Consider the following 22,782-nt stretch of genomic DNA (forward strand, 5'->3'; position numbering starts at 1 on the left):
ATCGCGATATTTTATTTCACAATACTGTATTGATATTAAAAAGTACTGTATCGATATTTTTAGGTATTTATTCAATTGCAGATATGGCGGAGGTACATTTTTGTTTTTTGTTTTTCTTTATTGTTTATATTTTCTTTATTATTATTATTTAACACTGTTTTATCAAATAATGGTTATTTCAGTCATCCTAAAAGCACTTTTTACTGTCTGAGAAGCAGATGTTAGTTCCTTTGTTGGAACAAAAACAATGTTCTGAACTCAGAATATGAACATTTGAACAGGGTCTTAAACTGTAATGTCTGTAAAACATAATTTAAGTTTTAACACAGGAACATTTTGTGATACAGCATTAGATCCTATTGTGATCAAATAAAAATGTGTTTATTATTTGTTCATATTTCAGGTGTAATTCAATTTTTCAAGGAAATAATAATAATAAAAAAGAAACAAACAAAAAAAAAATTGCCTTTTTAACAGTATCATGATATATTGTGATATATCGTATCGCAATCCTAGTGTTTGGATTTGTATCGTATCACCAGATTCTTGCCCCCCTACCTCACTGACCTACTTCAGCCCCATGCCCCTTCCCACACCCTCTGATCCTCCTCTGCACATCTCCTCACCCCACCATTAAAAGCCAAGCACCGAACCTGGGGGGACAGAGCTTTCTCCATTGCAGCTCCAACCCTCTGGAGCTCCCTCCCACCCTTTATCCGACACTGCTCCAACCCCAACACCTTCAAATTCCTTTTAAAATCCCTTTTAAAAACTCATTTATTTAAAATTGCTTTCAATGTTTAATCTTAATGTTTAATGTTTAACTGTTTTATATTCGTATACCTGCCTTTTGCACCTGTTTTTATCTGTTTTAATATGTCTGTTTCTGTTTTTATCTGCTGCATGTAAAGTGTCTTTGAGTTATATGAAAAGCGCTACACAAATAAAATGTATTATTATTATTATTATTATTATTATTATTATTATTATTATTATTATTATTATTATTATTAATAAATAATGTCTTTTAAATGAACTTTAAAATCACATTTTATCGCTGATGATTTTAATGTCGATTTTAATTTTAATGTTAATGTTTTTATATTTTAACTTCCTCTCATCCTAAATGTATTTTTATGCCTCTCCTGTGATGCTTTTATATTTTATGTAAAGCACTTTGAATTGTCCTGTACATTAAATGTGTTATAGAAATAAACTTGCCTTTGGAAAGAATTCTGTTAGAAAAACATAACTCGTTTCTTTATTACCCCTAACCATAAGTCACACTATACAAATGGGAATTCACAGTGCTGGAGGAATCGTAGCTGCCACACTGAACATCATTTCCACATATTCTGGGAATACCCAAAAATTAACCATTATTGGAAAGAAATACATAAAGCCATAAAAATCATTCTTAATACCTACTTACCTTTTGATTTCAAAACCATGTATTTGGGATACATTTCCCCAGAGGTCAAAAGCATAAACAGATACTTGCAGGAAAAAAAAGCAATAACTAAACAATGGATGACACAAGAAGAACCGACAATAAATAATTGGACAGACATAATCATGGGACTTTATAGGATGGAAAGACTAACCTTTACTGTAAGTTTGAAGATGGATTTTTTTGTGCAACACTGGGAGGGATGGGTGAGATATGTGAAGCCTATGAGATCTGATTTTGCTGAGATGAATGCATGAATATGAACCCAAAATTCCCTGAAGGAAATATGTTTTTGTTTTTATTTATCTTTATTTATACTTCGATTCTTTACTTTGAGATCCTGTATGCCAGGACAATGATGAGCTGCTGTAAATGTTTTTGTTTGTTTTTCTACACCTACTCTGAATGTGTATAGTTTGTGTATTTGTCTGTTTTTCCAATGTGTGAAAAAAGATCTGAATTCTTTCAATAAAAAGAGAATTAAAAAAAAAAAAAAAAAGAAATAAACTTGCTTTGCCTAGTCTGTTCATTGAGCAAAAATTCATAAGTATGACAAACTGCAGCAGTCAGCTCTGTACAGACACACACACACACACACACACACACACACACACATACACACACACACACACACACACACACACAAACACAGAGGCCACTTGGCTTTTATAATATAAATGATAATTTCTAGAAATAGCAAAACTTTTCAAAGACCAACATACAACAACTACCCTTCTGAATATTAAGAGTAAAAGTCCCTCTGTCAGCACCATGTTTGTTAGTATTGACTCTCTTCTTCTTCTTCTCAAAAAGCTTTACGCCTCTTCGGGGTGGCGCCCTCTGGTGGTGATTGATTGACAAACGCTCATTACTACTGAATGGATGGATGTAAGGGTTAGGGTTTCATCATGTCCAAATGAATATACACATCAGCCTCCAATAAACGTAAAAAGAAAAAAAAGTTGCAGAAGAAAAGAAACAACTCCCTCAAGATAATGTCAAATACATTCTCCATGAATACATAATGACAACAGATGTTTCATGGTAACTCTGTGGAGTGTCTGAGTCTGTCTGTTTAGTGTTCAGATACAGTCTAATACAGTGTCCAAGAGTGTCTACACCACTGGAGTCTGTTTATATGGAATAAACACTACACTATGACAAATGCATTTACGTTAGAACAGGGGGATGGTGGTCCATTAATGTCGGAGCTTGGGGGGTGGGCAAAGTGAAACTGAAACTGCAGACCCTTTCCTCTTAATCTAACTGTCCAGACCAGGGGTGTGAGAAAATATCGGTTCTGCAATATATCGCAATATTTCACTTCATGACACTGTATCGATATTAAAAAGTATTGTATCGATATTTTAAAGTATTTACTCAAGTGCAGACATGGCGGAGATTCATTTTTGTTTTTCTTTTTTGTTTATCATGCTCTTTTATTAATATATTCACATATTCACGGGTATTTTGCTCTGTTTGTATACTACAAAAGAAGTATTGTGATATTGCAGGTAGTTTTTGAAATTGATAATGGTAATTTCAAGCATCTTAAAAGCACTTTTTACTGTCTGAAAATGTTAGTTTTTTTGTTGGGAATGCACAAAAATAATGTTCTGATGTTGGATGATTCAGGGACTGAACACTATACATTCTTTTCATAAAAAATACAAACATTTAAGCAGGATCTTAAACTGTAATCTCTGCAAAACATTATTTATTTATTTGTGTGATTTTTGTTCTGGTAAAGCCATATGTTAAAACTTTATTTATTCAAATGCTGCACTATAAGTTTTTTCCAGGAAATAATCTTTTTAAAAAAAAGAAGAAACAAAACAAAAAATATAGCCTTGTTAATATTGCGGTATATCGTATCGTGATCCTGGTACTGCGATTTGTATTGTATTGTCAAATTCTTGCTGATACACACCCCTAGTCCAGACCCACTCCACTGCTGAATGGACCCACAGTAAGACCACTAGTGGGATCTGAACCTTTTTAAGTCCAGTGGTCCTAGATCTACCTCCTGTCTCTTCATTAGCCCCTCATGGCCTTCCTGACAGGTGGTGGGAGCATCAGAACCTGGGTACACCCTAACCAGGACACAAACCCCGCCTCCTGCACCAAAGTTAGTCCATATTTATGACAGTCTTCATTGTTTTACTGTCACTGTGTTCAAATAGAACACAATGGTTTGTACAGTCAGTGAGTTTCTGACATGAATTAGTGTCGTAGTTCAGAGTGAAATTATTTTGTGTTCATGGATGGATGGTGTGGTGGGGGACCTGCATGCACAGGGCCGGGCCTGGTCAACACTGTGGAACCATGGTATAAGATGGTTCCTGTATGACCAGGGCTTTTCTGTGTGGAGTTACCAGTTCCTCTAATACCGAAAACATGTTAATTCTAATTGAATTCTACAGTCAGTAGACTTTATACACTGCAAAAAAAGGCCCCACTTGAACACTTGAAACAAGACAAATAATCCTTAAAATGAGGTTAAACCATGTATTTCAAGCCAAAAAATCTGCCCTTTGGATAAACATTTTTATCCTGGTAAGAATTCTCAAAATAAGCATGACATTGTTAAAACTAGTTCAACTTTGAACTGAAAATACGACCATACTCAGTAAGTGGACAGCTCAGTAAAGACAGACAGTCAGTAAGTGTTCTGCTTTGTATTAGAGTTGATGAGGCTTATACTAGAAAAACTACCTTGAAATGAGCCCATATGGACCACCATGAATGTAGTCCAGCTTTTATTAAAGACAACAGGTTCAATCAGGTGGAGCACAGGTGTCAAACATGTGGCCTGTGGACCAAAACCAGCCCCCCAGAGGATCCAGTCCAGCCTGAGGGGTGAGTTTCTAAAATACAAAAGTGACACTAGGTTCCACATTAAGATAAATTTAATCTGCAGTGGGTCAGAAGAGGAGGAGGAAGAGAAAGAGAAAGAGGAAGAGGAAGAGGAAGAGGAAGAGGGACAGGATTGCAGTAGATGTGTCCTTCTGTCTGTCTTTGATGATCAGACCTGTCCAGGACACAAAGAATCAACAGGGAGTCCAAAACCAGTACAAACATATGTCTGTCTTTCTGTGTCTGTCTGTGTGTCTGTGTCTGTCTGTGTGTCTGTGTCTGTCTGTGTGTCTGTCTAATCAAAGGAGCAATGTCCTCTTTTCAGGACACAGATCTGTGCACAGAGACAGTTATTATAAACAGTAAAAACAGACTTTGTTTTTCCACCTCCACTCTCATTTACTGTTTTGTTTTGTCTTTTGACCTTTGACCCTTACAGGAAGAGGGCACAATGAGTCTGAAATAACACCCCCCCCCCCCCCCCATCCTGCCTCCAAACCAAAATTAACACCAGTCCTGACAAAAAGACGACCGTCCAGTTCCACACTCACAGATCAGTAACTCCATTACCCCATAGAATAGAATAGAATAGAATAGAATAGAATAGAATAGAATAGAATAGAATAGAATAAATGTTTGTTGTCTCATTAGTCCTTTTCCAGTATCCATCTGTGCTAAACTTTCCCCATATTTCCTAAATGTGTTTAAAACAGAAGTGTGTAATGTTGGTTTTTCCATTCAATCCCAAATGTGCTGATTAGTTTCTTTCTTCTGGTAGATGTCAGTAGAAGTCCTTCCATAAACATGAACATAAATCTGTGTTGTTTTGAATCTAAAATGCTGGTTCCCCCTCTATCTCCTACTAAATTTTAAAATGATGTGGTTTCCTGGTGTGTCCACACATACACACATGTTTGTTTGTTGTAACATCCATCAACATTTTGTTTTTTTTTTTTGTTTTTTTTGTACATGTGACTCTAGTTGGACTAAAAGCAATATACCAATTTTACTACTCCTGAAAGACCACCTCTTACAAGCACGAAAACTTTTCATCAAAAAACGAGAGTTTTGGCAAAACTGTCATTTTTCCACTAGCCACATTTTTATACTCATGTTCTATTTATGTAATTTGAGGGTCGATGGAAAAGAGACTAATGTTACTGGAACAATGGAAATGTGTTTAGCAGCAAACACTTAAAGTGCAAAAAGACTGTACAAAATATCAGACCAAATAATGACAATAGGCAATAGGCAATGTACAAAAAGTACAAAATAAAATATTAAATATACATTTAATACTACAATACTACTTAGATATACAAAAAGCTAACTCTATACTACACATAAAGAAATATATACAACACATAAGCATATACATACAGGCAGTAAATGTATACAGTATATATATACACATATACAGCATGTATACAGTATATATACACATATACAGTATGTATACAGTATATGTATACACATATACAGCATGTATACAGTATATATACACATATACAGTATGTATACAGTATATGTATACACATATACAGCATGTATACAGTATATATACACATATACAGTATGTATACAGTATATGTATATGTATATATATGTACACATATACAGTATGTATACGGTATATGTATATATATATATACACATGTACAGTATGTATATGGTATATGCATAAGGTCCAATTAAAAACAAGGTGCATGGGCTGAGGTGATGGTCACATGACCTTCATTATTGACAGACATGTGTAAATGGTGACAGACTTCAGTGGGATTACAAATGTATTTATGAGGGTTGTTTGTGTGTTTCCTGTGTGGTCCTACAGAGGAGACAGTGTGAAGACTTCAGTTCTGTGTCCTCAGATTGATACTTGGACTTTTCTGCACCTGCACATACTTTAGTTTAGACTTCAGTCCTTTTGTATCTTATAGGCAGATGGCTGTGGTGGACACACAGAGTTAATAAACTAGCCCTGCATCGGACCTGTGGGTCATCTGTTGGACCTGTGTGTGAGGACATGACCTCTGGGATTGGACCCAACGGAGGAGGACAGGACCTCTGGGATTGGACACAGCGGAGCACAATTGTCTACAACATGTGAACGTGTGTTACCACATCTTCTAAATCTTCAGGGAGGCCTTCGATTCCAACAGCTGAGAGCGATTAGGTTTATAGGTTTACATAACACACACACACACACACACACACACACACACACACACACAGCCTGCTCAGTGTTTTCTATGCAGCTCCACTGTGTGTCTTTGTGTTCGCTATGAGGACATTAAGGTCAGTGTCCTCACAAAGACAGTGATGATAAGGTGTGTAAGTGTGTGTTGACAGTAGACACACAGCTGGCAGGTCTGTGTGTGTGTGCGTGTGTGTGTGTGTGTGTGTACACACTGGGTTGTATATACCATCATGGTTCCATGTATACACTCACTCCTTCATTGCCGTTTCTTCACTGCAGCTGCTTCTTCACCTTCACCTTCTTCACTTCTAATTTTTCTTCATTTCTTCCTTGATACTTGATGGAACGGGTGTCCAGACCTGAACCACAGAGTCCAGACTTGAACCACAGAGTCCAGACTTGAACCACAGAGTCCAGACCAGAACCACAGAGTCCAGACCAGAACCACAGAGTCCATCTTCTTTTTACTTTACATCAAATGTAACTTTTTTTTTTTTAACTTCTTTTTGAATAATAAACCATGACATATCTGACACATTTAGACCCTTTTCCTGCTTCCACTGCTGTGATGACACTTAACGTCCTGATGTCAGCTGAAAGGGTTTGTGGGTAATGAAGCCCTTCAGGACTCTTGCTCAGAGTTGCTTTGGTTGGAAAATAGGAAACACCTTCAACTTCAGCCGAAAAAAAAGAAAATCTGAGCTCTTTCCTAACCTGTGTCTGAACAACAACAGTCTGAAAAAAAACAACTTATATGATATGAGGTTAGACAAGAACAGAGGATGAGAGTGAATGAGTGGAAGAGGAAGAGAAAGGGCAGTGTTTTAAGGAAAAGCAGCAAAGGAACGATTAAAGGGAAAGCGTATGAAGAGGAGATTAGCTTGACTCACTGGTGTGGCATGTCAGATATGCAGAGTGTGTGTGTGTGTGTGTGTGTGTGTGTGTGCATAATTGTCTAAGCTATTTCTTACTGGAAAGGAAGCCAGTGAACAAACAACCGTTTGCCACCACCATCCGTCTGCTGTACCCACTCATTCTACGTGTGATCATATTCACAAACTGTTGACAAAATATATGAATTCAAAAATGTATGTTGACAATTATTAGAAGGAATGAATAGAAATTAAACATAGCTCCAAATGTACAGCTTCATATAATTCTACATAACAGATTAGTTGGCTGAGCCAACCCTCACATCTTCATTTTGTTATAATGCTTACTTATGTAGTTTACAGCTTAGCTAATGCTAACAAACACATAACTGCCTGAACTGTAAAGCTAGCAAGTAGCATACCATTCTGTCAGCTAAAAGACTAAATAGTCACACAATAACTAATGCTGGTGTGTCTAGGGTGGAACAATGTTTAGCTCAATGTTGGTAAAATTTAGCTGAACTGCAGAGAAAAATTATTGTTAAAGTTAGTTGTTGTGATTGGCATGCTAATAGCTAACAGGCAAAATACTCCACTGCTGTCAGTGGGTCCAGACTTGAATACAGTTTAGTTGATATGCTGCAACATTTTTGTTTACAATCTGCTGATGAAAATCATTACGCAATATTAGCTATAAGCTTACCTCACTACTGGCATGCTAACATCCAGCATACTTAACCTGTAGCTAATGATGGTGTATTATTATTACCTTCGCCAAGGAGGTTATGTTTTTGCCAGGGTTTGTTTGTTTGTTTGTTTGTTTGTCTGTTTGTCTGTCCGTTAGTGTGCAACATAACTCAAAAAGTTATGGACAGATTTTGATGAAATTTTCAGGGTTTGTTGGAAATGGGATAAGGAAGAAATGATTAAATTTTGGTGGTGATCGGGGGTGGGGGGGCCCACGGGGGGGCCCATTTCCAACAAACCCTGAAAATTTCATCAAAATCTGTCCATAACTTTTTGAGTTATGTTGCACACTAACGGACAGACAAACAGACAGACAAACAAACAAACAAACAAACAAACAAACAAACAAACCCTGGCAAAAACATAACCTCCTTGGCGTGGGGGGGGGGCCCACAGGGGGGGCCACTGATCAGCCTTGGCAGAGGTCTGCGCTCTCTGAGTGCTTCTAGTTATTATTATTATTATTATTATTATTATTATTATTATTATTATTATTATTATTATTATTATCATCAGTAAGTTCTGCAGGGTTTTAGCATGTTTTGCCTCTCAGTTCTGTCTGAGGAGAAGTTCAATGCATAACCGCTATAGAGATAATAAAATACCATCAAATATGTAATACAGTTTTGGTTGTATACACATGTCCAATACTTGTTTAAGTCCTCTACAAAAGATCAGTAAATTAATCTTCTCAGTGATGGAACAGAAAGTATAGATTCACATCCCATATGTCTGAGATGAAGCTTTGAATTGACTTTAAACCAATAGAAACCAAACATGACATCAAGGCCCCTCTCCCTTAGCCCTCCCCTTCCATTTTGTGGATTTACATGAAGGGGTAGGGGTGTCCTGATTCTCAATGTCTCAAGGGGAGGGGCTAAGGGGAAGGGCTGTTTGACCCTCCAAATGGACCACACTCCAAACACAGGGGTCTGAGAAATCTGCCATAATTCAGTTCCAATCATCGGTCGGATGGAGGTAAACACAGCAAAAAAGAGCAGCGGTGACCAACGAAACACAGAAATGGACAGATTTACTACAGAAACAACTGAATCATCTTATCATCCATTTAATGTCGTTTCAATGTGTTATAGATCAGTAATTTATCATATTTTTACCTTTACTAACTTAATTATTTATTTATTTATTTATTTATTTTTAGTGCAGTTTTAATATTTTATCATATATATTGGGTTGTTTTTAGTTGGAGTTTTTAATTATTATTTTTTTTCTGGGTTTTATTTCGTGCTGTGTATTTTGCAATTTCGTTCTGTAACAGCATCTGGGATGTTTTTATTGAATGAAAATTAATAAATCTGAATCTGAATCTATAGTTGACAGTGGTAAATGATGTCCAAAGCCCATGGAACAGAGACGGTTCCAGCTGCTGACGACATGGAGAATTCTGTCACAAACAAAGAACATCTGTTTATAGTGACATCCAGGGTGCAATTTGTTTGGGGGGGGGGGGGGGTCAACCCTGTCAATGTTCAAAAACCAACTGAAATAACGGTCAGGTTTGTCTTAGTTTCTTTCTACCTATATTCTACATCACTGGCACTAACTGAACTGAACTGTCTTCAGTCTCAGAACTCACAAACATTTCCATGCACATACATACAGTGTAGACCAGGGGTGTCAAACTCATTTTAGTTCAGGGGCTACATTCAGCTAAATTTGATCTGAAGTGGGCCAAATTAGTAAAATAATAACATAATAATACATAAATAAAGTCAATTCCAAACTTTTCTCTATGTTTTGCAGTGAAAAAAGTAAAATTACATTATGAAAATGTTTACATCTACAAACTAACCCTTCAAACAATGTGAACATGACCTGAAAAAAAAATTGTAATTTTAACACTATTATGCTTTAGTTTATTATTTCCATGTGTACATTATAACTTACAGATCACAGTGGATCTACAGATACACAAAATATTTAGTAACAGGTGGAATATTATTAAAAGTGCACTTCTCTAATGGCATTTCCGGTTGTTCATTTTTGTTCAGGTTTTTCAGATTTTTTGCAAAACTATGCTTTGTTTTAGTGTAAGTACATGAAAACATTTACATTTACAAAGAGAAAAATTTGGAGTTGTGAGTATTTATAGGTTATTATGAGATTGAATTGGTCTGAATGTGGAACCTGAACTAAAATGATTGTTAATATCTTTGTGTAATTTTTGCCATTCACAAATTCATCCCAGGGGTTCGACAGAACCCTTTGGCGGGCCAGATTTGGCCCCTGGGACGCATATTTGACACCTGTGCTGCAGACCTTACCTATCTGTCTGTGTATATCAGTCTCTCTCTCTCTCTCTCTCTCTCTCAGACACCCCTTTGCTTCTGAAATTGTTTTGAGAATATAAATGCCAGAGTTCGAGCAGACAATCTCCACACAGTGTTTTGTTCGGTCTCTACACTCCTCATGTCTACAGCAGAGTGTGAACATGGGTTTACTGCATGGATGCTATCCTCACTGATGAGTCCAACAGAATGAACATGACCACACTCAACAGTCCTCTGTTCTTCTGTTAATGGACCAGACATATGTTTGTTCTCTGCTCAGAAGTTCACAGACATGTGGATAAAAGAAGGATGAAAAGCTGCAGATGACACCAACAGGAAAGACGAAAAGGCCACATGAAGTCTGACATCAGAGTAAACTGTTGACTTAGTCTAATGCTGCATTCCAGGCCATTTTTTGAGCCCGTAAGTCACGACTTCAAATCACGACTCACGACTTTGTAACGATCCAGGCAAGTCACGCCAAACTGCCTGAGCGCAAGGACTTGTAGAAGCTAGATGTAAACAAGCCAGCATGGCGGACTGTACGTTATGCTCATTTACAATCATTTCTATTGCCAAAGGTGTTTGCTCTTTGCTTATTTGAGGGAAACAGAGGAGTAAAAATGCTGCATAAGGCAAGAGAAGCTGTTCTACCTTTTATGCTGCGTTATTTGAATATTTGGATTTGTATTTGGTTTTAATTTATTCTTGCACTCAATGGACTGAAAACTAGCTAATGTTAGAGTAGCTGCTAATTATGCAGAACATTTGCAGATAAATAATGTCAGAGCAATACCTTGTTTTAATAATTTGTATAAACACCGCACTGCATGGGGGCTGCCATTGCTACATGAGTACATTGACCTAGTACGAGTTCACCAGTGGGAAGTCACGGGTTTGACTGCCATTCCAGCGCCTTTCCACCAGTAGAAGATTGGAAAAACACAAGTTATGGGTGGACTGGAACGCAGCATTATTATCTGAATTATTTGGACATGATGTGAAATCTGAATCACTAGGTTTTAGGTTCCATTTTACAGTCTGATTGAGTTTCCCCCATTGGCCATAGCGTCTACCATGAAACTTAATGAGACACTCCCACATTGCAGGTGTGGCCATCACAGAAAATTTAATGTTTCATGTATTTTTAGTTTATTTATTTATTAGGGACAGTGCATATTAATGAACATCTACAACAATTGCAGCTGTAAATATGTCAGATTGTAGCAGCAGTGTTAATTTCCATCTGTAGTCCTTAGGCAGGTGACAGGAAAGACAGTTGTGACAAAAGGCAAACCTCATAAAAACACACAGAACAACACAGTGAGGACAATCTACTGATGGTCACAGGTTTGGTTTTCCTTCATCCAATGTTTCAGTTGTGATGTGAAGGAGGCGTATGACAGTGAGTCTCTTATGTTGAAGTAAACCGTTCAAATATTTAGTCCCAGTGACTGAAAGTGTGGTTTGTCCAAAACATAGTTTGGGTTAAAGATGAATGTTCAACTGTTATAGGAACAACATGTAATAGGACCGACCGTTAACTCATACAAGAATTAGGCCTGTTGATTGGTGGTTTCTTCACAAAAAATATAATTTTTAAATCCCTCCCCATGATTCTTTGACAAATCCCACCTTGGTGGCATCGATGACTGCTGACGACGTAACAGGTCTGGAAGGGTTGGACCATTTCATAGGGCAGGGGTGTCAAACTCATCTTAGTTCAGGGGCCACAATAAGCCCAAATTGATCTCCAGTGAGCCAGACCAGTAAAACAGTAGCATAATAACCTGCAAATAATGACGACTCCAAATTTTTCTTTCTGTTTTACTGCAATCAAAATTAAATTATGAAAATATGTACATTTACAAACTATCCAAACAAAATGATGTGTATAACCTGAAAAAACTGAAATTTCTTGAGGAAAAATAAGTGCAATTTTAACAATATTACACCCCAACTTACCATTTATACATGCGTATTACAGATTGGATCTACAAAGGCATAAAATATTTAATAACAGGAAGAATAATGTTAAAATTTCACTTTCAAAAGTTCAGGTTTTTCACATTTTATTGTTAAAGGATAGTTTGTAAATGTTAATATTTTCATAATTTAATATAAGTTTTTACACTAAAACTAAGAGAAAAATTTGGAATTCATTATTTATAGGTGTAATGTAATATTATGTTTTTCACATTAAACTAATAACATTTGGAGTCATTGTTTATAGGTTATTATGCTATTATTTTAGTTGAGATCACATTGCTCTGAATGTGGAACCTTAACTAAAACGAGTTCAACATCCTTGATTGTTAATATCTTAAGTGTAATTTTTGCGTTTTCCAAATTCATCCCGCGGGCCGGACTGGAACCTTTGGTGGGCCGGTTTTGGCCCCCGGGTCGCATGTTTGACACCTCTGTCATACGGGAATGTTTACACCACTATCCCTTAGAACTCCATTTCAAGGGGTAGGGGTAAGGGGGAGGGGCCAAGGGGTTAATTGGGAATATGCCCATGTTTAATGTCCAGTCACTTCTGCATTGGCACTTTTAATATGATTGTAAGCACTTTGGGCATCGTTGGTTCTTGTAAATGTGTTAAACAAATATATTTGACTTTGACCTTGAGTTTGAACAATCAATCAACCAATCAATCAATCTACTGCTATTTATATAGCACAAAATCATAATAGAAGTTACCTCATGCTACTTTCCATATAGAGGTGGAATAAACCAGACTGTGAACGGGATTAAATGGATTAAACTCCAGAACATCTGCTTCTGCTTCTTCTCATTACTGTTTGAATAGAACATAAAAACGTAGTGCAGTACTTACATATCGACGGAGTTTTTTCTCAGGTGGAGATTTTCGCAGCCAGCCCTCACACACAACCTCTCCGGCTCCACTCATCCCTCCAATCGATCAATTACACTTCCAATCAGTTGATCAGACCTCCAATAAGGTCACGCAAAACAGTCTAATCCACTTCAGTCCAGTCCACTTCAGTCTAATCCACTTCAGTCCAGTCCACTTCAGTTTAATCTACTTCAGTCCAGTCCACTTTAGTCCAGTCCACTTCAGTTTAATCTACTTCAGTCCAGTCCACTTTAGTCCAGTCCACTTCAGTTTAATCTACTTCAGTCCAGTCCACTTTAGTCCAGTCCACCTCAGTTTAATCTACCTCAGTCCAGTCCACTTCAGTTTAATCCACTTCAGTCTAATCCACTTCAGTCCAGTCCACTTCAGTCCAGTCCACTTCAGTCCAGTCTTCTAGACCTTCCTCTACATCAGTGCTATAGGATCAGATTTGCAGTCTTCTCTTTCAGTCTTCCTTTGAATTCCACTCTACATCTGGAGGTTCAGTTGCTCAGATGTCCAGTTGGACTTCCAGTCAGTGGATTAAACTCCAAACCAGTTCAGGATTTCACTGAACTGGAATCAATCAACAGACTATTGATCTGCAGCTCTGGTGGTTTCCATCGGTGCTCCACAGTTGACAGCTGAGGACAGACTCACACCTCCTGAAACAGAGGGTTTGACTTCCCAGCACCGTCACTCTGCCCCTCCTCCTCCTGCTGCTCCTCCTCCTGCTCCCCCTCCTGCTCCCCCTCCTCCTCCTCCTCCTGCTGCTCCTCCTCCTGCTCCTCCTCTTCCTCCTCCTCTTTCTCTCTGGTTGTGCGACAGCTGAATACAATGCTCCGACATTCCTCTTCTTAGTCTCTCCTCCCACTTTTCCCTCCTCCTCCTCCTCTTCCTCTTCCTTCTCTTCCTCCTCCTCCTTGCTGTACTCCATGACCTGCTGAAAACACCACACATGTACCTGACAGTAGATCTGATATGGGTTTGTTCCTATGGAAATGTTATGGATGTGACTTTATATAAATACTTAAAGAAGCCCAAATACAGATCAGAAGCACATTTAAACACTGAAAACTGTGTCCAGTGACAAATATGGGTAGAGTTAAAGTAAAGCTGTTCTGAGCATCATGTCAGGGGGTGTATTAGACAGATGGTGGGTGGTACAGAGTAGACATATAGACTATATTAAAATCAGAAATAAAGCATAAATAAGAGAACACTGGAGATCTGCGCAACATGTAAAGGTGTCGGTGTCAAAACACTCAATAAGATCAGCCCAAAAGGAGCAGAAATACCATAGCAGTTGATTTGACTGTAATGGAAGTATGAACTCCAGGTACTTTGGAGTATTTCTAATCCAATACATATACAGGCAAATACAGTCCTTTTACCTCCAGTACAAACTGCATCCATAGTTTGGATACAGTTTGGTATTTCAGTAAAAGCTTTTAAGCGCTTCGTCCTGTGTTTGTGAATCTAACGGATAAGACTCATCTGTGTTTATATGAATGTATCACATGTAGGGATGTAATTTTATTACATTTATTACATTTACATTATTATATTACCAGTATAATGATAAACCACGGTAAAATTGCCAACGGTTAGTGTTAGCGTTTAAATTCTAATTATCATGATAACCGTGTTTGATTACTGCACTTTTAGGGGAAAAAACCCCATGTGAAGAACTTTTATGTCAAATATTTGAGTATAGTTTAAATTTATTTCAATTTTGATTTTATATACCTATTATTTGGAACCAATATTCACTTTTAAAGTCTTTGAAGAGGTTCGTTAAGCATCTTTGTGTTATTTATGCAATAAAGTATACACATTTTTCAAATCAAATTTTATATATATTTTTTTTGTGTTTTCTGGCCTTTCATGTTTTTATAGTAGGTTAAAGTGAAAAAAATAACAGGCAGATGATATAGATGAAGTTGTGCTAAAAGAAAGATACCAAACATGGGTATAGTAAACATTTGTTTATATAGTATATAAACGCAAAATTAAAAGTACTGAAAAACAGCCAAAATAGGCTCAGACCACCAAAGGTTAATACTTGAATGTTTCTGCCAAGAGAAAGTACATTGTGCCTATTATTTTATTTATTTATTTATTTTTTCTTCAAAATACAACATGGTTGAATTATTTCAGTGTGTATATAAGTACATTTTTAACATTTTGAGCTCATTTCAACAATATCGTGATAATAATGATAACCGTGATAATTTTAGTCACAATGAACATGATATGAAATTTTCATATCGCTACATCCCGAATCACATGACAGATAATGAAATTAACATTCACCCTGTGTCATTCAGCTGAAATTTGACCGTAAAGGACAGTGAACCAATTAGTACAGGGGTTATTTTCTACTGTTCAAACAAAATAATAGTAGAGAGAGGTTTTATTAGCTGACATGTTTCGGCTGTCGCTGCAGTCTTCCACAGATCAGATGTCAGGTAATAAAACATCTGTCTGCTGTTATTTTGTCTGAACAAAAGAAAATACTCCCCCAACATTAAGACTAGAAGACAAAAGGAAAATTCTTGACCTGTGAACCAATTGTATTTAAACCACATCCCATAAAACAGAAAAGTCAGAATCAGAGCTGTTAATTGATGACAAAATAATGCATTACTGCCTGCATTAAAACTTTCCCTCAATGCCTCATGTTGGTTAACTCTTTAAACCCTGTCGTATCATGGTTGACACAGCCTGTGCACGTACAGTTTGGATGGATGGAACTGTCACTGTTCGTTTCTGAAACCTGAGACATTGTAGACTTTATAGGTTTTATTTGGTCATTACGGTAATTTCACTCGTGTCTGTATTAGAACCTGGAGAAGAAGCTGTTTTAGCAGAATTATAATATACAGTAAATTGTAAATGATTTAGAAAATTCTAAGTGCTCTGAAAAAAATGGGTAAAAGGACTCACTTACAGCATATTTTCTAACTTTTTTATAGTAAAAATAAGAAAAAAAGAGTCCAAGTGGACCATTTTAGCTGAGGGTTTATTAAAATAGAAGGTCTAGCAGGTGAATGTTGCAGTCACAGTCATTTAAAATATGACACTGCAGTAAAACAGTTCAATACACACTCCAATCCCATGATATTTGTGACCGCATACTTCTATAAAAGGAACCTTTACTCTATGAGTCAGACCCGAAGGTGGACCTGGGCCTTCACACATCAATGCTGACATCTAGTGGTCATTTATGGTAACTTCATATTTTTACTTTTACGGCTTTTTTTTTTTTTTTTTCCTCATTGTTAAAAAATAAAAAATGATAAACATATATTCTGGTCTTTGAATACTTGACTAATGTAAGTATTTTTCTATACATACCATTAAGCATACTAAGTAAAATATTACTTTTCATCTGTTTTGGTTCAGTGCAGACAGCCTAAACTGTAATATATACTGTATGTGAACCCTTTACGTTTATGTCATTTACATGGCACTAAATGGAAGTCAGTATCTTTCATTATATCTTTCATTTCTAGACACACATTTGAATGAAACACAAGGTCAAATATCTGTGTGGACGCATGATTTGAATAGACTTTGTTTACGTGGTACTGATTTGTATTCCTGACTTAAATTCATCTGAATAGACAAAGGGAGCATTCGTATTAGTGTGATAAAAAGTAAGAAAATGCTGCATTATCTCACAGTTACAGACAATGGGAATAATTGTTTATATAAGTGATCTGAGCCATGGTTGAATACTCTTCACTTGGTTGAAGGATGGTTCTATTCAGACAGGAGATGATTGGATAACAAACTGGAAGAAAACTCCAAGGCACTGTCTTTAAACATTAAAATGTCTTTATTACCATGGCAGGGTCATATCTAGACCTTAAAAAGCACTTGTACGCATTTTGGCTTCAAGCAAGGTTGACCATGCCATGGTAGTAAAGGCATTTTAATGTTTAAAGACAGTGCCTTGGAGTTTTCTTCCAGTTTGTTATCTACTTTATGAATCCCTTTTTCCAAAGAGCACCTCGAACAAACTATTTTGATCCTAGAAGCGTTCCTTCCCATGAATTTTTGAGGAGATGATTGGATTTGGAAGTTATTCTTTCAAATACAAAAAAAAGGACTTTAAATATTCCTTACAGTGTACCTGTACTGGTCATACTTCCCACAGTAATTGTGCTTTGTGTTTTACTTACTCTCCTGGAGGAAAGTCACGGGGAGGCTGACAGCATCACTGATTGTTTTTGTTAGAAATATTAATATGTTAAAAAGCCCCAATTGCTTATATAACCAACTGACACATAGCTCTGACATACATACCACATGAGCCATGCCACCAGAGGCTGCTATACAATTCCTATAGCAAGAACAAGATCAATGCAAAGAACAGTTCTATATCGAGCCATGGTGGAATGGAAGTCTCTTCCAGAACAGATCACTAAAGAACAAACAAAAGCAAGATTTTAATAGACAACTGAAGCAACATCAAATAACCCAGTGTCTGTAAACAATTCGGAAGACATGTAGATATAAACATATGATAATGGCAAATGCATGTACACACACACACACACACACACACACAAAATTATAATTAGGTTTATTTATTTAATATTATTACTTAGTTTTTGTTTTTTTGTTTGTTTGTGTTGTTTTTAATTTGATCTTGTAGTACTGGGGGGGGGGGGGGGGGCACGGGGGCCCACTGATCTGCCTTGGCAGAGGTCTGTGCTCTCTGAGTGCTTTTCTTGTTTTAAATGTCCTCAGATGGTGGGGTTGATAAGGCCAAAGTTGTTTGTAAGCACTGCAATGTGGAATTATTTTTTATCACTGGAGTACTTCGAGTCTGAAATATGACTTAAAGGCAATACATGCTGTTGATGGTGCCCCCCCCATATAACTATGCGATTAATCGCGATTAATCACAGAAATCCACGCAATTAATTGCGATTAAAATTGTAATCACTGCCCAGCACTAATATATACATATATACATACATATATACATACATATATATATATATATATATATATATATATATATATATATATATATATATATATATATATATATATATATATATATATATATATATATGTTCTTATGCAGATGTACTGACTCCATATATATGTATTTCCAAGTCCAACTGTATTGCCCAGTCTAAATGTGTTGCAGGTGAACAGTCCCTGTGTCCTCCATACTCATCCTCTTGGTTTTATTATAAATATTGTTTAACCTCCTAAGACTCACTGTCCACATTTGTGGACAAGAGTTTCACAACTCTACACAAAAAAAAAAAAAAAAAGAAAGAAAGACAAGAAAACTGTCCACCACAAAGGACATTCCATGAAAATTTTAAAAACTGTATCTGAAAAAACTGTTGCATCATGATGTTTCCAATATAGGCACTTATTTAATAAAAAACAAAAGCTTGTACTTTGCTGACATTTCCTGGGTCTTAGGAGGTTAAATTTATTGTAATATCTCAGTGGGGTAGAACAAGAGGCACATTTTTGGGACAAATCAAATAATCTGAACAAGATTAAGTCTCAATAAGTAAATAAATCTAGAAAATGATCTTTCAAGGTAAATATTCCAAATTCAAGTCAGTTTATTTACATCGGACATTCCTTTTTTGCGGTGCATTATGGGTCTGTGTTATCGGTTTTCTATTGAAAAGGTGATATTTGAGGGAAAGAAATTAAATCTGAACATGTTGAAAATTTGACTAATTTTACACCTCCTATATAATAAAAATGATGAAGTAAGAGCAGATAATAAAAGAAAGAAAGAAAGAAAGAAAGAATTCAAATATATTAAATTGAATCATTTCAGATAAAATGACTCTAACAGATGTGAAACTGTTCTGTTTTTCCAGTTCATCCACACAGAGGTCTTAGTTTTTGGACCATACCGTCCCCTTTTGTCTCCTGTTGTCTCGGTCATCCAGTCCTACCTGCGTGTGGAATATATGAAAAGAACATTTGCCTACTGAGACTGAAAGGATAAAGTATCATAGACAGTAAATTAGAGACGTTTTTAGGTTAGTGCCATGCAAACAGCTCATCATACATGTGGACTCCTGCAGACGTCAACAGTGTTATAAAAGCAGAAGGAAGCGGAACTGTACATAGAACTGAGGAGGACGACGCAGACACACGACCAGCAGTGGGTCTGTGGACTGAATTTCATTGGACACTTCGGAATTTTGAAGAAAAGAAAACCAATAGCACAACAACGACGGGTACCATTTCAAACCAAGGTAAAAATAAACCTGTACATTTATACCTTCAGGAGGGTATAAATGTACAGATTTAGACTCAGATTATTTCTATAACTAGGTTAAGACAATTATAACATGATTATGACTACGGGTGTAAGAAAATATCGGTTCTGCAATATATCACAATATTTCATTTCACAGTACTGTATTGATATTAAAAAGTACTGTATCGATATTTTTAGGTATTTATTCAAATGCAGATATTGTGGAGGTTCATTTTTCTTTTTTGTTTGTATTTTATTTATTATTTTTTAACACTCTTATTAAATGTTAGTTTTTTTGTTGGGATTGCACAAAAATAATGTTCTGATATTAGTTCCGAACTAATAGAATATGAACATTTGAACAGGATCTTAAACAGAATGTAAAACCAAATTTAAGTTTGAACACAGGAACATTTTGTGATATAGCATTAGATCCTGTTGTGATCAAATAAAAATGTGTTTAGTATTTGTGCAGATGTCTGGAGTAATTCAAGGAAATAATCATTTAAAAAAGAAACATACAAAAAAATGCCTTTTTAACAGTATCATGATATATCGTGATATATCGTATCATGATCCTCGTATTGTGATTTGTATTGTATCACCACATTCTTGCCAATACACATCTCTAATTATGACCAATTTTTCTATATTTTTCCCCTCTTACAGTTGGTTATTTCTTTTCTGAACAAAATCAGAAATAAGAAGAAATCAGAAATTATAATTTGTTAACACTGCGAACACTTCAATTATTAATTGACTGAGTTCTGTTTAAACATTTCAGGATAAACATGTTGTGTGTTTTTATCATATGAACCTCTGACATAAATCCAGTCTGATGTGTCCACTGTCCTTGGGTCAGAACCTGAACATTTAAAACCTTCTGTTTTGGCCCCAAAGGTGCAGCTTTGATTTTGGACGTGAATTCACAAAGTCCATGTGAACATTTGGGTCAAATATGTAACTATTCCCTTTGTTGCTTGTTTTTCATTCAGTTTTTTTGTTTGGTTTTCCTTCTTTTGATTGAGCTGATGAAAAAAGTCCCTTTACCCCTGGGGATCAGAAAAGTTCATCTGTATCTTCATGTTAACCCTTACATGCCTGACGTCCACATTAGTGGACACAGTTGAACTGACTTTCCAAAGGGTTCTAAAGGTAATATAGTCCAAACCACATGGGGGCAGTCTGTATGGACCCTCACCCATACAATGAACTAAAGCACAGGTGTCAAACGTGCAGTCCGGGGGCCAAAACCAGCCCACCAAAGGGTCCAATCCGGCCCCTGGGATGAATGTGTGAAATGCAAAAATTACACTGAAGAAATTAACAATCAAGGATTTTAAAATAATTTTAGGTCAATTCAATCTAAAGTGGGTCTGACCAGTAAAATACTATCATTATAACCCATAAATAATGAAAACTGCAAATTTTCCTCTATGTTTTAGTGTAAAAAAAAAAAAAAAAAAAAAAATTACACAAAAATATTAACATTTACAGCCTAGCCTTTTACAAAAAATGTGAATAACCTGAACAAATATGAACAGCCTGAAATGTCTGAAGAGATGTGGAGTTTGACCAGTATTCTGCCTGTTATTAAATATTTTTTTTATTTGTAGATCCACTGTGATGTAAATTGTAAATTGTGATGCATATGTATAACTGATGAACTGAGTAATGTTGTTGAAATTGCACTTATTTTTCTGAAGAATTTTCAGGTCATTCATATTTGTTCATGTTACGTTCAAGTACAATTTGTAGATGTAAACATTTTCATTGCAGAATTGTACTTTTTTCACTCAAAGACATAGAGAAAACTTTGGCGATTACAATATTTATAAGTTCTTATCCTATAATTTACATTATTTTACTGGTCAGGCCCATTTTTTATCACATTAGACTGTATTTGGCCCCTGAACTAAAATGACTTTGACACCCCTGAACTAAAGGATCATCTCAGAGCCCTATAAAGAGTTACAACACGCTTTGATGTGGTCGCTCTGGTGATCACGTGGTTCACGTAAGCCTGAATAGTTCCAAATGAACTGAGTGCTCCCATGTTATTTAATGAGAAAACAGCAGTGATCATGGTAAATCTAAAATAAGCCCCACCCACCTGTTGTGTCACTACTGTGTGAACTGTTGTGTGTTCTACTTCTACCACTGAAAGGACTGACTTTATTACTGTGAAAACTGACATTTAGGGCTAAAGGCTGTTGTTAGCTTGGATAAGCTACTTCCATGAGTGGTGCTAACTTTACCAGTTCATTCATTCTGTATTTGGACTGGACTGGTATGGAGATAAACAATGGGCCATTTTGGTTTTCATTTTAGTGTTAGCATGTTAACGTTTGCACACCCACAATAAGGCATTAACCACAGGATAGCATACAGGCTAACTTAGCATGTTAACATTAGCACACACACAATAAGGCATTAACCACAGGATAGCAGACAGGCTAACTTAGCATGTTAGCGTTAGCACACACACAATAAGGCATTAACCACAGATTATCATACAGGCTAACTTAGCAAATTTGTGTTAGCACACCAACAATAAGGCATTAACCACAGGATATCATACAGGGTAACTTAGCATGTTTGTGTTAGCACACACACAATAAGGCATTAACCACAGGATAGCAGACAGGTTAACTTAGCATATTAGCATTAGCACCCACACAATAACGCATTAACCACAGAATAGCATACAGGCTAAGTTAGCATGTTAGCATTAGCACACACACAATAACCACAGGATAGCATACAGGCTAACTTAGCATGTTAGCATTAGCACGAACCATAAACTCAGTAAAAACTCCACATTATCAAATTCAACAGAATTCTTCTAGGATGAGTCAGATCTAACAAACACCAAGTGACAGAAGTTTGTCCTCCTTTAACTCATGAATTATAACTTTAATACACTTTTATTTAACAGAGCTCAGCTCTACAGCAACTGTCCTCCTAATGATCACATGACCTCAGCGGACAAACTGAACCCAACCCCAGCAGGTTCAACAGAACAACTTCAATCAAACCCACAGAACCACATTTGGACTAACAGTACCTTACCTTCGAACCTCCATCGTTGTAGTTCTAGTGGTTCAATGTGAACAGCTGGACCAGTCCAACTACAGGACTGCAGCTGAAAATCCAACAGAACAGTTGGATCAGATAGAAATGGATCCAAATGCTAACATGGACCAAAGAAAACAGAATTTACAACATGAATGTCTGCTAATACAGA

General features: G+C 36.4%; 1 protein-coding gene across 2 annotated transcripts in view; it reads right to left on the reverse strand.

Moving 5' to 3' along the window:
- Positions 1-13,985, reverse strand: part of LOC115438499 (GRB2-associated-binding protein 1-like) — a 35,230-nt gene extending 21,245 nt beyond the window's left edge. For both annotated transcript variants that reach the window (XM_030162151.1, XM_030162150.1), the window contains exon 1: positions 13,253-13,985. In XM_030162151.1, coding sequence (XP_030018011.1) covers positions 13,253-13,327 — 75 coding nt within the window. In that variant the 5' untranslated portion in view covers positions 13,328-13,985. The remainder of the gene's footprint in view (positions 1-13,252) is intronic.
- Positions 13,986-22,782: the final 8,797 nt, after the last annotated feature.

The sequence above is a fragment of the Sphaeramia orbicularis genome, chromosome 18 (genome assembly GCF_902148855.1).
Source record: "Sphaeramia orbicularis chromosome 18, fSphaOr1.1, whole genome shotgun sequence".
Taxonomy (NCBI): Eukaryota; Metazoa; Chordata; class Actinopteri; order Kurtiformes; family Apogonidae; genus Sphaeramia; species Sphaeramia orbicularis.